The 18,444-nt window shown below is 38.6% G+C and overlaps 1 protein-coding gene and 1 long non-coding RNA gene across 21 annotated transcripts in view; one reads left to right on the forward strand and one right to left on the reverse strand.

The window, feature by feature from the left end:
- The window catches only part of BNC2 (basonuclin 2), a 437,823-nt gene that overhangs the window by 295,714 nt on the left and 123,665 nt on the right, over positions 1-18,444 (reverse strand). For 17 of the 20 annotated variants that reach the window (XM_019816000.3, XM_019815999.3, XM_045042551.1 and 14 more), the window contains one exon: positions 1,188-1,388. The exons of 2 other annotated variants lie outside the window; for them this stretch is intronic. In XM_019816000.3, coding sequence (XP_019671559.1) covers positions 1,188-1,388 — 201 coding nt within the window. Of the gene's footprint in view, positions 1-1,187; positions 2,172-18,444 lie in introns of those variants that run through there. One more of the 20 variants, XM_019816011.3, reaches the window with a different exon arrangement.
- Positions 135-18,444, forward strand: part of LOC123378952 — a 26,708-nt gene continuing 8,398 nt past the window's right edge. The window contains exons 1-2 of the long non-coding RNA XR_006588502.1: positions 135-478; positions 7,750-7,859. This is a non-coding gene — a long non-coding RNA (uncharacterized LOC123378952). The remainder of the gene's footprint in view (positions 479-7,749; positions 7,860-18,444) is intronic.

The raw sequence follows: 18,444 nt of genomic DNA on the forward strand, positions 1-18,444 counted from the left end.
TAATGAGTGGAACATTACCAATTTCTTAACTGCCATCTACTTAAAATCCAAGTGCATTTTCCAGTAGTAGTTTCGTGCTGTGTGGATGACACTATCATGCTAACTCTTGCTTTGTGTGGGTTTGGTGTAGGCTTTTGAAAAGCAAGACGTGTCTAGGAGGGAGGCACCAGGGAACTTCCCTCCCTCGCTTGAGCACAGTCCAAGATGAAAGTTTCTGGGTTGTTTCCCTTCGCTTCCTCTCACCCTCGCTCGCCCTCGGAGCCGCAGAGCCAGCAATTGTGCAAGAAGAGCCGGGTGTGCAGGGCGCGTATCACCAAGCGCATGGTACGAGCCGCCGACTCTGGTGATTAATTATCAGTTGCCGCTGGCCTCACACTAACACGTCGGCTTTCCGGGCAGAGCCAGCACACCCAGCCGCCGGCAGCGCGGCCCGGACCGAGCAGCGGCTCTGGGGAGGACGCCGCGGCTGCGCCCGAGTGTGAGTGCGCTGGCCAGCGGGCGGGCGGGCGGACGGGCGAGTGTGCGGGAGCCGAGCCGGCGCTGGCGCCGGCGGGAGCGCAGGGGCGAGCGTGGAGGTGGACGGGCGGGAGCGCGGCCGCGGCCGGTGCAGGGGAACTGGGACCGGCCAGCACGGCCCGCCACGCACACCGCCGCCTCCTCCTCGACCCCAGGCGCTGGCAGCGATTCCTGCACAGCCTCCTCTCCGCAGGTCTAGTCGAGCTGCTTCCAGCCCATGAAGTCGGTCTAGCTGTGCAGAGGGGCCCCTACATTTTATGGCTGTTTGGTTGGAGAACCTACTCCAAGACAGCAGACACTTTGATGAAGTGATTAATACAGATAGAAAGATACATTTGTTGGGTGGTGGCTTTTTTTATTTTTAATTTCAAACAGAAAACAAAGAAATAAAGTCTTCCCATGACCCAGGCTATACTGTGAAACTTTGCAACGAATGCCTTTGCTTTCTTTTACTTCACTATCCTTTCCCCCTTTTTCTTTTAAGGAGCCCTCAGGGAAACCATGAAGTAACCCTGCACATTCCAACACCACAGTTATGACAAAACAGAGCCTAACTGCGGATTGATCAAATTTTTAAAAACGTTTAGAAAGGAAAATAGCAGAAACAAAAGTACACATAACAATTCAAGGTTTAAAAAAAAATAAAGAAAGAAAGAAAGAAAGAAACTTACCTGTTGGGACATTCTGAATAAGAGGTTAGTATCAGCGTTTTGCCATGTCCCCATGAACCCTGGTTCAGCCGTAGTCGTTCTGGTTCCGAACTGCATGGAGTTGTCAGTACAGGAGTCTCTTAAAGTCAAGTCTCTTGCCCTCTTTGGCTCTCTGTCTCTCTGTGTCTCTCTTTCTCTCACATCCACTTCTGCCTCTTCTGACTGAAAAGTGAAGGTGGATTTTTTGAGCCTCTTGGCAGCCAGTAGCAGGAGTGTAGTGTAGTTAAGAAGCTGGCTGAACTGTGCATTTCATTTGGGAAGGGGGAGTTTTGGGGGAAGGAGGGGGTCAGTGCTTCTTTCGCACCTTCTGCACAGATACCCCTATCATTTATGCATAGATTGTGACTCCCCGAGCTTGCCTTTGCTCGGTTTAACAGCTGCCTGTCAGGTGTGCAGGCAGCACTGGAGACCCAACCATCAGCTTCAAACTCTCAGCCACTGCATGTCATTGGATAGCAGAGCTAAGAGTCAACTGCACTGTTCCACTGTCAGGCACCAAATGACACTCTGCACTAACCCCTCTCCAAACACACAGATACACACTTAGGCACACTCCAAGCAGCACCATGATCAGGGATGGCACACAGTGTGAGGAGAAGCTGAGGCCCTTCCCAGGGAGATTTTCCCAACAGTGCTTTTGGGTATAACATGCAAGACCTGACATCAGACTTTACTTTAACGTTTGCAAACTGCTCTGCTTAAACATTTTTTTTTCTAATTATACTGGAATAAAGAAAAATATTCAGTAGTAAGAGAATGTTAAGTTGGCTCAGTTGTTGTCTAAATGTTAGCTCCTAAAAGTCCTATAGTATATGCTGGGCTATTTATAACCACATATAAACTCCCAGAGAAAATAATGTACATGGAAACTTGACCTTCCACTCTGAAAAGTAAATAAATAAACCTAGCAGTTTTTTGAACATAGAAGATGTACAGTAAACATTTGCAAAATAAATACATACTATTTAATATCCAGTTCCTCTGGTCTTAATTACTAAATTGGATGTTAATAAGAAATAGAATGGCAAGGAAAAAAGGGTACATTTTCTTAAAGCTCACAAACAAAAAAAGCCTTTGTTAAAGTTCCTGGATGAAGCATCTACAATATCCTTTCAAATCATAAAAAAGAAAAAGATGAAGAAAAAAGCCTGTCCTATTTCAGGGAAAAAGTAATGAATATAAAAATTCCGTTTTTCATTCAAGACCTCTATGGAAAATTCTGCAATGCATGCTTGGTAAAATATAACCTGAGTAGCATGTTGTATTTTTAATTAAACCAGTTTTAAAACATCTATTTATTAGATAGTGTTTATCTATATTATTTATGGAAAAGCAGAACTGAAGAAAATGCACAGTACATAAACAGTAACTTCAAAATGGAAAGCTAAATTCATGTCATCTCATAAAAGTAGTCAGCAGGAAAAAGCCATCCTTCCTAAACTTAAAATGTAAGGAACATTAATCTTCAACCACCTACAAATATCGAGGACAAATGTACCACTCTCCTTGCTCCTTCTTAACTCAAGAATAACAATAAACCTTACTCTCTGAAACAACAAAAGAAACAGAAAAGAGCTTCAATGGCAGCTCTGTGTCATTAGTGGACAATGAGAAAAGATGAGAAAACGTACACTATGTTGACACAAATGTGCCTTCCCCTCTAGAACCGACATCTCCTGAAAGCTTTTCTGTTAAACTTCCCTCCGGTTCACCACCATTAAGCACAAAAAAGTCTCAAAAGCAGCAAATTCAATATCTGAGAAGAAACAAACAAGAACCCAAAGAATTGTTGCCTTAAAATATATGAAGTCCACCTGTGGTCAATAAAAATATTCTTGAGGGGGGAGGGCAGGAAAAGCCCCTATGAGTCAATTGTCAACAGTGACTGTACCTTTACAGCTAGCTATTACCCACTTAAACTCCCTCTAAAATTTGCTAGCCTCTTGATTTCTGAAGTGGCACTCAGTGCCTCAGTCAAGCTGCCTGCTCAGCTCCTGACCTTCCCACTAATGGCTGTTATTTGTGGGAGGCTTAAGGACACTGTCAATAGCAAGCTTCCTCCTCGCTCCTCTCAGGCTCTGTTGTATCGCTTTGCCTGCGTGTTCTCTCTCGTCTGCCTCTTGCTCTCCGGCTCTCCCCCTCTCACTCCCCCTCCTTCCTTCCTCTCTCCTTCACTCCCTCTTCCTCTTCTTTCAGCCCCCACCTCTTATTTCTTTCAGTCCTATAGTCCTCTTCTTTCCCAGGTATCATCCCCCCCCCCAAACCACACACACACACACACACACACACACACACGCACGCACGCACGCACACACACAATACAAAAATCAACTGGCATGCAGCAGCAAGCACCTGCAGTAATAGACTCTTTTATTAAAACTGTTATTCTGCAAGACTTGAAATTCCCCATGGACCGGGCCATGTCAAAGCCGATATAATTAACTAGAGGCTCAGCAACGGATCAATTACCAGACAAGCAAGTGATAGTGAAATCAATGAAAGATCATCAGCCACATTATCAGTGTTGCAACTCATTAGGGCAAAACTGAGAAATGTGCTCAAAGCGAGCCCAAGCAAGGTGGCATTACAAAACAAAGGGCTAATTTGGAGACCCTGCTGTGAACAATCTGTAACAGAATTAGCCTTTTTTCCCCCTAAACTGCACAGCTCCGTAACTAAATGTGACAGACTGAGAGAAGCAGTTTATTAAGACACCAACCCCAAGTTTATTTAGTTCATAAACTCTCTCCTAGAAAATCAATACAGTCTGTACAGGGTTATTAGGCTGACTAGCTAATACATCCAAATCTGGTCTGCCCAGCCAGCAGTCTTCTGACAAAATGTTACCCAGCGTAGGCAAACTGAGCTCTTTCAGATATCAAGGTTTGAGGTTGTTCTAGATGAAACAGGTCTGCAATGTAACTAGGACCTGCATATTACTGCCAAGGCACAAGCCTAAAAAGCACCAGGATAGCCTTCTAAGGTTTAAAATTTTTTCCACAACAAATCTATCATAAAGTACTGCACCTGCTAAATGGATTAGAGCAAACAAAATTTTAACTGGTTTGTAAGACTAGTTTACAAAGAGGACAAGCTTTATTACAATAAAAGACAACAGTTAACCCAAAGACCTAACAATAAATGAGTAAACTAAAACAAAACCTCAAGCGTATATATATGCCGTATTTTGCAGATTTTAAGTTTCGAATATTAACTTTTAAATCAAGTTTTGAAAATACATATTAGACTTCTCTAGAAATCCCCAAAATACATGATTTGAACTTGCCACTCACTGTTACACAGAAACACGGCATGCGGAGTCTTTGATCTTAGGCTAATTTTCTATCTAGCAAGAAGGGCACAAGTACAAAAAATAAACCTGCAAGGCACAAAGAGGACTTTTGAGTTTGCTCATTGGCTATATAGTCTGTAGGTTATGGAATAGCTGTCTGGAATCATTTGTATTAAAGTTAATTTAAGGCTGGGGGTGGAGGTAGGCATCATTTCCACAATAATTGCTTTTTATTGCCCTGATTCCATGTATTTCCGGTTAAAGAACTACAAATACTAAAGGCTATGAGCTGGCTTTCCCACATTTACTGATCATGAGAGATGGAGTGTGGAACTTAAGAATACACCAACTAGGTCTAAATGGCACCCAAATTATTAAAGACATTATGGGAATGTGGACATCTCCACCATACAACATAACATAGCAGATACACACTTGCAAAAAGGAAGAAACTCAATGCAGTTTACAATGTTAAAACAGACTGGAGAACCGAAGGAAAAAACAAAAAGACGACAATTTTTAGAAGTGATTTCTGATGTTTATGTTGTTTTAACATTTAAAATGTTCCAAGAAAAGAATTACACTATTAACATGACTTTATTGTACTGGCTCTAAGACACTAAATTCTAAACTTAAAACAAAAGTCCTTATTTTCACAGGACTTTATTAAAATCCAGTTTATAGGTTGCTGTAAACATTTTTCCTCTAATTTTTGAGCTGGTACCTTATTAAGCATTTCATAGATCACGTTTTTGAGTAATCTGTAAAAAGTTAGACACACATCTATTCTAAACCTATACTATAGATGCCAATGTTTTAGATAGTAATTAAAAGTTGTAATTACAGAGATTGTATTTTTTTAAACCTTTTTGCATATAACTACATACTGTGCATGTACCCTCAATGAGATCCAATTAGTTGCAAAGAATTTGCATTTCAGTTAGTATGGGATAACAAGACTATAGGGAGGCACAATGCAATTCCACCAGCAGAGTAAGAAAGTGTGTTCTTTCTTGTTAGCTCTGTAAGCAATAATTCCCACAACTGACTGTTTAAAATGTTACTGATCTTTTCAATATTTGGGCACTGAGGTAGATTTAAGTTCTTCCCTCTATTAAAAAAAATATATCAGCCACAATGAACACTTGAAGAAACAAATGAACAAAGGATTTTGCTTTGCATGTATGTTTCTGGGTCTTTTTTTTTTCTTGGTGTGGGGATATTTTCTTTATTTCTTAATACTTACTGATGATTTCTTAAAAGCACATTGCTTTATTAAAATAAGTTCTATAACTGGGGGACAGGGAAACCTCACTGACACAGCTATATGTAAATATATATGGTTTTGTGATACAGGCATGCATTTAGTATACTGAGAAAGTACTCAAGGATTTTCATTTTTTCTAGTTATGTTCCCAGCCATGTAAATCCTGAGCAAATATCAAATAAATGTATATAATTTATATACACAGTATAACACACATCTCTAGGACTTCTGCTGGTTCACGGAACAATACCTGTAATTCCCTGGGTTCCGTTCAGCAGCTGTTAACAGATTCTGTAATCTGTAATGACAGTAAACTGGCCTTTGCTCTTCTTTTATTCACTATTCATTTTCAAGGCTTGGTTAAGTACAGAGCTGGGTTAAAGATCAGTGGTTTTTCATGTGACACATGCTGGTATTCATCTAATGGCTTGTCAAGACAAAACTGTCCCTGTTCTTGCCAAAATAATAAAAATGACGCTCCACATCGCATGACAATCAGCACTTCCTTATGGCAAAACAACTCCAGCTTTTGTAGTTCATTTACTTTATATAAAAAATATTTTATTAACTGGCTATCCGATCCTATATGTGGAATTAGGTTGCCATTCTCAAAGGAAACTTTTTTAAGTTATGTATGGCCTCTCTTAACTCTAAAGCAACATGTAAACTACTTTCTGATCAAATCAGGCTTTACCCATATAAAAATAATGCCAAAGCTACAAATTCGTATGGCATTAAGGAATATAACTTAATACATGCAAATTATGCAGAAAGAGCAGGCTGGGCCCAGTCACAGAGGTGGGGGGAACCAATTGAGGAAATGTCATTTTTCTTGAGAACAAAGTATGGGACTTGCTTTGCAACATCTGTTGGGCTGTGTGAAATGTTAACAGATGTCTTAAGTGAAAAAAGGAAAAAGAATTAATAAAGGAAACCTCCTCTGAACAGATAATCCACCCAAATTTCCATATTCCTAAGGAAAAAAGTTGACAGCAACCTTTCTGCCTTGTGAAACCTGCCATCCCTACTTTATCGTGTAAAGTTTCATTTTCTAGGTGAAGGGATCAAATTTTTTGACTCACTAAAAAGAATAGAGAAAAAGTAAAACTAACAATAATTCCAACTGAGGCTTTCCTTTTGTGAATAATTATATCATAATCGAAACTGCCTCTTTTCCCTTGAGTCAGATATGTAATTTGATGGGAGGACAGTGAAAAGTTTACCTCCCCCCCCCAAAAAAAAACAACACAGAACAATGAAATATTACCCTGCTGTGCCCGCATGTTGGGGGAAAGGAAAGAAGAGAAATTAAGGAGTACCTCTTCAAGTAGAGTTCTAATATACATTAAGGTGTCCTTCTTCACAGTTAGGACTCACATATCATTTACACCTACATCCCTGTACTCTCCACTTGTTCCTACACTCCTTCCATTTAGTAGCCTTGTAAAGGGTGAAACACCCCTCTTTCAACAGCCAAGTATTCTATAGCAGTATAATCTAATGATCATGAAAAAAACTTCTGGAATACACTACATGGATCCTGGTATTTAAATTTTAAGAAAACTGGAAAACTTTTCTTTCTTACAAGTTAACAGTTTTCATTCATGTTTCAAATTATTAGATGATCTAGCCAAACATGAAGGCTAGTATGCCTTCATGCTAAGGTAGCAGTCTTTAATCCAGGTTAAAAAAGATGATCACACACGCCAACTACTGAATCTAACCTAGTATCCGCTTATATGTTCTGTAAGTCTTCCTGTTTGGAGATATCTATTCTATTGCTTATGCTCTTAAAAACTAAGGACATAAGTTCATGCATTAACTAGTTCAAAATACAGTTAAGGATCTGTAAAGATTCTGATGAAGGAAGAAAAGTATTGTTATCTCTGATGACCAGTCTCAGTCTCTTCTCTCCCCTATGAAGAGTCTGCTTTAAAACCATACATGTTACTTCGTGTTTACAGTTACACCTTCTCCAGATGGCTCCTGGCAACCTTGGCTGGGCATTTCAACATATAGGAAACTCAGCCAGAACAGCCTGAAGATTTCAGGGGACAAGATCATGGTCCAAATTGTAAGTAAGACATGCAGGCATGCCTTTGGTTTTTGGTTTGTTTTTGGCCAAAGCATTGTGGGTGCTAAATACTCTGGTGTTTACTCACAGGAATACCACATCAGAGCATGTGACAAGAAATAATAATAATAAGTGCCATACCAAAAAGAAAATTGATCATTTACACTGAGGGAGAAAGCCTGTGAACTGAAAACATCATTATGTGACCTCAGACCAAGAAAGGAAAGCACACCTAAGAAAAATATGAATACGACCAAAGTTTAAATCACTTTAAACAGTGGCATAAATACTCCCTATAAGCAAACAACACCTAAAAGCTGCTTTTTATTATTATTATTATTATTATTATTATTATTATTCTTGCAGAAGGGAGAAACTGCTCTGGTTGACACTTGTCTCTGTACCAACTAGAGCAATCAATGTGATATAGCATCTGCTGACAGCCTAATCAGGGGCTCAGTTTCAGAAAAATACATCAAGTATATATCCGAACGCCATAATCCCTTGATACACTGTGAAAAATTTAAAAATCAAAAGATTTGGGTAGGGTGTGGTAGATGAGGTAGTTTATAAAATATGAGGGAAATGGTAAGTACTTACAATCGAGACATTTGCAAATGCAAAACATTTTGAGGTAAGCACAAATCTTAAACTTCCAAAAGATCAAACATTTTACCTATCCTGTTTTGGTTTGAAAACAAAAAAAGTAACTTCATACATTTTCTGTCAGGTCAAACTGACAGTGGCTTCTTTCCACCATAAGCTAAAGTCAATGTTTTATGAGAAAATATCCTAGAGGAAAGAACCAGTGATGTGTTTCCTTAAATGAGTATTAAAAAACAGGCCGGGGAGCATCTAGTGGGGTATTACTTCTGTATCACCATGAGAAGTTGCAAGGAATGTAAAGATAGTATTAATTTATTTACTTCCTTCTAAAGTCTGTGGACAGAGAAACTTGCAGCCCCACTGAAGATGTCCTAGTAATAGTTTAAATTACTGTCAGGAAGGAAGATTGAGTCTCAAAGATACCCAGGAGATCCAACACTGCTTTTTAGAGTTATCACAGAAATAAAGCAACTCTATTGATGGTACCCACTTACATGAAATTCACAAACCTAGAAAACAAATTTAAAAAGTGCAATACCAATACACCTGAAGTTCCAAAATCTTTGTAAAACAACAGACTATGTTATATCCATACATATTTAAATAGAAACATGTTGAAATACATTTGAGTGAACCTGGAAATGGTTTCCAAATTAAGAAACCCAGAAGATGTCAGAAACTCAGTAGAGCACGTTAAAAATAGGAACAGGATCTTAAGTCTGAATAGAACTGATCTTCGGTGGGGAGTAGTGGTTGCCAGGAGGCACAACGAAAGCTTCTAAGGTACAGGTAATATTCTGTATCTCTATCTACTTGGTGGTTCTGGGTATGGTCACTTGGTAAAAATCCATCAAGCTATATACACTTATGATTTGTACACTTTTCTGAATGCATATTTCACTTCTTAAAGTTTACTACTGCTACTGTTAATGGCACTACTACCAAAAATAATAATAACAATAGATTAAAACTATAGGAAAGAAAGTAAAAGAAGAAAAAGAAAAAAAAAACGCCATGGGAGAAAAAAAGAGACTAAAGCCATCAGGTAATTTATCACAATCAAAAATTAATCAAATAACTGCCATTAAATGTACGGTTTACAACAGTTTTGTCAGAGGTAAGAAGCATTAGGAATCAAGTAAATATCTGAGTTTCACAGAATGAGGATACACGTGAAAGGCAGTAAAAGGGTGGAAGAAAGAATTAGGTGAAAGATACCTTAACTAGGCAGTACAAGAATGTGAGTATATCCAAATGGCTCAAACAGAAAAGAACATCATATACAACACGGGGTCGTGAATTATGCTTGCCAGTTTTGCTCTTTGAGATTGTCCTATGATCTGTAATTATGACTATTTGGGGATAGGTAATTTGGGGTGAGCACAAAGTGTACCTGTTGAGAATGGGAAGGAAATTACATGTACCCTGCAAAATAGTATTACTTGGAGGCACAGAGTGTATCAAGACAGGTTTGTTTGTTTGTTTTTAATTGCAAATATAGCATACTCCTCTGACTACCCAAACACATTTTAAGTGTTTTTAGTGTCCAAGGCTGACAGCAGCCAACCGTTAAATAAACAAACCCTGGGGAGAATGGAAGCAACAAAGTGGGAACACGTGAATAATTTGCTAATTGATAAAGGATACACTTTTGCCCTCAATAGCTCAGTTTCTTGCTCCTTTTTCTTCCATTTATTATAAAGAAGGACATTTGAAACATTTTTAGTCACTACTAGAGAATACTGATCAAAGCCCTACTTGCCAAGTAGAGGAAGGTGTAGGGAACAAGAAAGTTAAGGCATAGTCCTCGTTCACATGAAGTTTACAATCTAGTACAGAAGATAAGCCATGTACAAAAACAACCTTAATAAAACAGAATGTGATAAGAGAAACAGCAGCAGAATCCTAGATGACTTGAAAAAGGAGATTCTTTCCAGCTGGTGTGGTAAAAGAAAGTTTCTAAGCAGAAGCAGTATTTGTGCTGGAATTGAAGAACCAATAATATTCCTAGAGAAGTGATCTAATTTGCCTTGAAGATAAGGTAGGATTTGTGTAGAGCAATGATGAATGAAAGGGACAGACTGGTCAATAGGAACTATTATTGCTGGAAGGGTCTTATACTCCACTGTAAAGAGTTGCTATTTATCCTGTTATCCACCAACAGTCAAAACTGCTGAAAGCTTCTCAACAGCGGCACGGTATGATCATTACTGTATACACTAAGAAGATTTATCTGGCAACAGCATGACAGACAGACTGAAGTGTGAAAAGACAGAGGCAAAGACACCAATTAGGAAGCTATTATAATAATCTGGGTAAAATGATTACAGGCATTAGAGCCAGGAAAAAAAAAAAAAGAGCAGATACAATGTGGAGATAAAACCCAGGGGACAAGAATGACTGATAAAATGTTGGTAACAAATGAGAACAAAGATGACACTAAAGCTACAATATTCTGTGCATGGGAAATGGTAGCAGAATCAAAAGAAATGGGGATGATCTAGTTTGTAGAAAGCTGAGTTAGAGCTCTGTGTGGGGAAAGAGGAGATCAAACTAATGACAAGGCAACTAGAAATCTTCAGAAAACAGACTGACGCTAGAGTTGTCAGATCTGGAGCCATCTACAGAGAAGCAACACAAAAGGTAAACCAAGGCCAAGGTCAGCATTTTGGGGGACACCTATGGTTATTGTGGAAGAAGACACAAGGAGCATTAACAAGGGCACTGTGATTGCCCAATGTTCTGAATGACAAGAAGTTCGAGTTTAAAGGATGGTCAGATGTTTAAAAAAAACAATGCTATATTTAGAGTATAGTGAAACGAAGCACAGTAGTAAGTAGTAGTAAATACAGTAAGAGTGTTTAAAACACAATGGGTGGGGATGATAAATACCAAAATCAGAATAATGCTGGAATGTGGGGGTAGGTATTGGAGAAAGGATATGGTAACCCGGGGCTTCACATGTATTTTTACATGTTAGGTTCTTCTGCCTGGGCAAATAGGTGTTCATTATACCATTCTTCTTGATATATTTGTGGTTGTAATATTTTATAATTATATTTTGTGTCCCAAGAAAGAGCTCTTAATGGACAAATTGGTATGAAAGTTACAGAATCTGGATCGTAAATGAGTTAAGAAGTAAGCAAATTATAAAGACAAGGACACAGAAAAGGTAAAACATTCTGGAGCAATTCTGCAATGCAAGCAAGTAAAGTAAGAAAAAGGTGGTCTGAAAAGTTTGCAGGGCCTGGGAGAAGCTGTGTTAGTGTGTTGACGGTTTGTTACTCATTACAGGGGGAAAGAAAGAGTGCATCATAGGCAAAGGGGACAAAGCCAGTGGAGAAAAGGATATTGAAGATCTAAGCCAGAGGGAAAATGATATAAAAGGGTCCTAGGAGAGAATATGATCAAGACTATAAATAAAAAGGGTGCCCCTGAAGGGAGAGGGAAATTTTTTTTTCAGAAACCAAAGGTAAGAGATATAAAAAAAAATCCTGTGGTTAAAAAATATATGTATTGAGAGTGCTCATGTCAGATAACCAATTTACTACCCATCTCCCCAACTAAATTCTACATTTGTTGAAACGTAAAGAGTTTTATCTACCTTTGGTAATCCAGGGCCTAACAGAATGCTTAACACACAGTAAATGCTCAATAAATGACATCTGCACAAAAGAAGTGATCATCTCAGAAAATACTGACAAGATAAATAAAAGACCAGAAGGTAGAAAGAGTTTGGTCCAACTGGAGAGGATAAAATTAAAGTGAATCAATGAGAAATGAATAAAAGAAATGGCAAACAGCAAAAGGGACTCAAACCTTGGTTCCGGAAAAATCTGGAGAAATTACAAGCAAGCAGACTGTATTCAAGAAGTGTAGTTCAGACTTCCCACTTTGGGAAGCAGAATACTTAGAACCAGAAAGCAGTTTTGTTTTTTTTTTAAATATCTATTTACTTTTGACAGAGAGAGACAAACACACAAAGTATGAGCAGAGGAGGGGCAGAGTGAAAGGGAGACACAGAATCTGAAGCAGGCTCCAGACTCTGAACTGTCAGCACAGAGCCCAATGTGGGGCTCAAACCCACAAACCGTAACATCATGACCTGAGCAGAAGTCCTACCCTTAACTGACTAGGCCACCCAGGTGCCCCCAGGAAGGAGTTCTTAATTCAAAACTGGTAAATGCCTTGCTCCAAAACAAACACCCTAATAGGCAACAGTACATTGTAAATCACTGCCCTTATAAGGCATTCCTTTAGCACATAATTCTTATAAAGAAAAACACTGAGAATTGACTTGACACTATACTTAGCTGTCCCTTGATTCTAGGTGTTTACTATGTAGTGTTTTTTAAATGTCTATACATGTACTGCTAATGAAATTTCCCAAAGCAATCAAAAATCAAAAATCTTCATGCTATGTCACATATGTGATTTGCATGAAGGAGCAGGAGATGTGCAAGAAAGTCACTTCATTAACAAATGAGACAAAGCTGAGGAGAGCTAAGCTCCACTACTTACTGCCTGGTTCTTATCTCCAAGACTGCAATTGTGGTCTAAAGTCACACCAACCCTCTGCACAATTAGTGAGGGCTGCATTAGCAGAACTGGGCACTCTGAGTCCAGGATCTCTCTAGAGAGCAGGGAAATGATGAGTTCCATCACCTGGCCAACATCAGCAATCGCCAAACAGTCACCTCAGGGACTCGGACAAAGACATTCATCTGCTGCGCTGGCAACCACTACAGCCTGCCTACCTAACAGAGTCCTCTCTGTGAGGACCACTGTCTAAGTGACCTGTCATAAAGCTTTATAAAGCAGCATTAATACTGTGGGCCAAAATGAGATTGATCTTTGAGCTTCGTGGTCTCCTGTTGTCAACGGTGCATTATAAAACCAATACTAAATACTTTATAAACAGGTCTCCCTACAGTGTATTAGAAAAACAGTGCATATTTCATGCCCCATAGTTAGGTAGCCACATATCCATCAGACTAATAAATTATTTATTAGGTGCTCAGAAGTGCAATAAGAGTCAATAAACTAACTTCTGAATACTTATAAACTACTATTTCACTAGAAATTGTACCTGAATGAGAAAACTAGCACACTACCTGAGTGGGGGAATGGAAATATCCAGCTCTCTGAAGTGTACCATCAGAAGGAAGCACAGGTCTCCTGGGTGAGATGAGACATAAATTCTGTGCCCTGAAAAGAGTCTTGGTGATTGAATTTACACAGAGAACACAACCCAACCCTATCCTCCCCTCTCCATTCTCTTCTATATAGTTTTCTCTAATCTTACCAACCTTGGAGACGGCTCAGGAAAATAAAAATTGGTGGAAACATTTCAAACGTGCCCTGAATCATGCCAGATGACATCCACCAGTAACGGTTTGCACTTGACATCTCCGAAGAAACTATATAATGGTTTAAGTGCACAAGCTGTCTGCTACATGTATGGCATGGAACTGAACATTCATGAATCCAACATTAGGGTAGCATTTTTTTTCTATTTTCAGTTAAAGCCCCCAAGACCATAGACAACCTATGATATAGTCCTGATGCCCAATCCAACATCATCAGGCCCCTCTTTCCTGATTGATTTTATCCCTCTGGAAAAGGACTTTCTGTTCAAGAATGTATTCCAGCCCTTCATGAAGGAATTCTTCAGCTGGGAGTTATTTCCCAAACTATCAGAGGCGTGGACCTTTGTGTAGTATTGTGGGTGCCATGGTTTCACATGTTGGCCACATTAATACTGGAGATCAAGCATCTGTAACCCACAGCTGAGTGTACTCCAGCCCCAAAGCACCCGCAAGGCTGGTGCCAATGCAAACCACTCTTCCCATCCCACATCTGAACCACACTGGTTTTCTCCAGGAGCCAGGGGCTGAGATACAGTTCTGAAAATGAAGGTTTTGGGTTCTTTCCATTCACATGATGGGTATAGAGTGTTGGGAAGAATACTGCCAGAGGGACTGGCTTTTTTTCTCTCCCATTCCACACCGAGTGAATAAACCATAAAGAGGTTTACAGTGTCTAATGGTGTTCCAAAATCTCCCAGGGGAAAAACCTAAACGGATAAATATATAGATTCTCACACACTGTTTTCATTTTTCTTCCTAGAGTCTTATGGTTTTACCCCTATAGGCTGGAGTTTTTAAGGTTGAAAAACATCTTATGTGGGTAGGAAAAAGAAGTAGAAATAAAGGAGAAATATGGCAGAGACCTGATTTTACATCACTTTCTCAAAGATCTACCCAAATCCTAGAAATAATGAAGAGTTGATGTAGAAGTGTAAGACAAGACTTGTTTCTTGTATTACTTTTGCTACCACAACCACTACAGCTCAGATGATTATTCATATTAATGAGTTTGGTATGTAGACAAACTATAAAAGATGCAGTCTCTGACCTCAAGTACTTATCTCTGTCTTTTGGGATTTACTCCTCCTGCTAGATTTACTTTTATTCTACATACCCTTGCCCAGAGGAAGTGATCATCACTCAGGACTTGGAGCATTTCCATGGGTGGGGTTTAACTATGGCAATGAGAAGTGAGGGAACTTTTGCCCTTGGACAGAGACAATGTTGGCCCCACAGCTCAGGATGTCTAGTTTGTAACATAGAGAAATACAAACTCCCTGTGAAATTACACACTGGCCTCACTAAGCTTTATCAGAAAAATCTTACAAAGTGTGAAAGCATATAGCATTCCTGTGCTTTATCACATCAAGCACACATATGCACAAACTGTATCACTGCACACAGATGAGCTAACATCAGACAATAATCTCTACTTACCCTTTACATTCAGTTATTTATGTTTTGTGTGTGTGCTGATAGCATATGTAGGAAAGAGAGCCATCTATGGAGTCAGTTTTGCCCAGTGGTTAAGTCCCAAAGTTCTACAGTGGATTACTTGACGTTGAATACCTGTGGAACCTTTTAATAAATATGTGTTCTTGGCAAGTTACTTAGCCTCTCAAAGTGCCAAAATTCCTCAAGTATAAAAAAAAAATAGTTCACCTAATTATTGTGAATATTACATATTTCGATTAGCGCAAAAAGTTTAGTTGAGTGCCTAGAACATAAGCATTCAATAAATACTAGTTGCTGCATATACATATGTGCATAAAGAGATTTCAAACTATAAGCCCACAGGCCAAGTTTGGCCCTGAGGCCTAGTTTGTTTTGCTTGGCTTCCTACATGAGTGTGTATGCGTATGCATGTATGTGTGCTTAATTATTGGCCAACATGTAAAAAAAATCAAGAAGTTTTAAATTAAAGTCTGGCTTTCCAGCTGCTGGGGATGGAATGGGAATAAGCAAAGGGTGGAGTTTCAGGGAACTAAAGATACAGCAACAGAAACCTGTGTCCCTTCATTACAACATTCTGCTGCAGTGGAGCAGAAGCTACTCTCTTCAGCATGTATTCACAGATGAGCAGAGTCTTCACCACTCTTTACATTAGACCCCAACTGTTTACCTCAATTCCATTATTTGCCTGGCCACTAAGGCCATCTGAGGTTGTAAATCCTGGCTATGTTACACCTCATTAACCTGACATATCTATATGGAGAATTCATTCACACATAAGTGAAAGTCATACCTTTTTTTAAAGGCACCAAAACTGTTTTCTGTTTACCTCTTATAAAAACAACACAAATTCATTAAGTTCCCTTTTGCATTTCACTAAGCCTTAAATATATATATACACACACACATATATACACAAGTGTATATACATATATATGTATATAATAGTATACATATGTATTACAGTAGTATACATATATAATAGTATATATTATACATATATAATAGATATGTATATAATATAGTATAACATATATAGTATATATATAGTATAGTATATATAGTATAATATATAATAGATATGTATATAATATACATATACATATATACATAATAGTATACATATATATTATTATATGTTTAATATATATTATACATGATATATATATTATGTATATAATAGTATACATATATATTATATGTATGCATACATATATATGTTTACATTATACAGTGAGTAAACCCATTCATTACCTGTCACTGTATTAGAGCCTCTGCTACAATTACAGACACAGGCTTTGTGAGAGCTATTAAGTACCAGTGGTTCTCAAACTCAAACACTTTTAACCAGTAGAGACCTTTAAAAAAAAGAAATTCACACTAAATATGTAGGACAAAAAAAGCACAAAGCTTGGGACCCTTGGCCGCTGTAGTCTGAGATACCGTCACAGAACTGAAATGCTGTGCCAAAAATGTTTAGAGAACTGATCTACTCCTACTCCTTTACTATATAAACAAGGAAGAGGAAAAAAAAATGATGGTGGTACAGCATGGACCATTTTTTGAGCCCTGGGCTTCCCTAACTGCTTTTACATCAGAGTTCAAAGCAGTGGTCCAGAAATCTAGCAGCGTGTGACAGCTGCTCCACTGACTTGTAAGAACAGACTATTAAACTTTCAGGAATTTTACAAGTCAGTTGACTTCACCCTGGTAACTTGAAATCGGCCATGGTGGGAATATTTATACCACAGCAATCAGCAAATGCTACAAATCCAAGCTCCCCTGCCCCATAAACCATTTTTAAACATTTACAAGCACATCACTGGTTGAGATTCTGACATCTGCCTATTGGGCATCTTCATATGGTACATGTGATCATGTATGTGTCTTTGTACTTCTTTCTAGAGATTTGGGGATTTGGGTGCAGAGTATGAAAAAAACCAAACCAGACGCTTAACAGTGAGAGGAAATAAATCCGTGCAGAAGTTTGAAATGCTCAGTATGCACAACACATTGTGATGAATATTACAAAAGATACAATTACAGTAAGATCTCAGCATCCAGAGCCCTTAAGAAATTAATAGTTCTGGATAGACAAGGAGGCTGGGGGATGTTACCATACATTTACTGAGCACCTGTTGTGTGCCAAGAAGAGCATAAACTACTTTTTCATTTGTTCTGCACAGGTCCTATGAGATAGGTATTATTATTTTCATTTTACCAATAAGGAAATTGAAGCTAAGAGAGTTAAGTCACTTGGCTAAGGTCTCATATTAAGTGTCAAAGTGGGGATTCAAAACCAATTTGGTCTGAGTTCAAAATATGTGCACATCCCAATATCCTGCAATGCCTTCTAAAGTTTCTGCAATTTTAGGTTAAGAATTTTTCTTAAAAGGTGTTGTATATATACTTTTTTTTAAAATAGGGTAATTCTTGTTAATTAAAATTTTTCATTTTGAACATCAAATTAAAATGTAGTGGTACCTTCAGGGCTTCTAAGGGCTTATGGGGTCTCTGTTTACTCTTGGAGGAAAAAAAAGAATCTCTGGAAATACTCTATTTTTTAATTTAAAAATTTATCATTTTGTCCTTTTGTAGTTAGCTATAATTACTTCTTATATTTCAATATGTGCCTTTTTCACACTTCTAGAATTTGCTGTCTTATTTTACCATGAACCTTTTCAAAGGAATATTAAGCCGCTGTCAACAAAAATGAAATAAAGCTATGAGTATTGATGAGGAACATCTCCAAATAAATCACAAGAGACCAGACACAAAATAGTAAATATGGTAAAATCCCACTCATGTTAAAAGTAGAAAAGAGAAGGGCCACCTGGGTGGCTCAGTCAGTTAAGTGTTCAACTCTTTTTTAAGTTTATTTTATTTTATTTATTTTGAGAGAGACGGAGGGTGAACAGGGGAGGGGCAGAGACAGAATCCCAAATAGGCTCCACACTTAGCACAAAGCCTGACCTGGGGCTCAAACCCACAAACTATGAGACCATGGCCTGAGCCAAAACCAAGAGCCAGACACTCAACCGACTGAGCCACACAGGTGTCCCAAGTGTCCAACTCTTGATTTCAGCTCAGATCATGATCTTGCCATTCATGAGTTTGAGCCCTCCGTGGGGCTCTGCACTGACACCATAGAGCCTGCT

This window comes from Felis catus, chromosome D4 (genome assembly GCF_018350175.1).
Source record: "Felis catus isolate Fca126 chromosome D4, F.catus_Fca126_mat1.0, whole genome shotgun sequence".
NCBI classification, from domain to species: Eukaryota; Metazoa; Chordata; class Mammalia; order Carnivora; family Felidae; genus Felis; species Felis catus.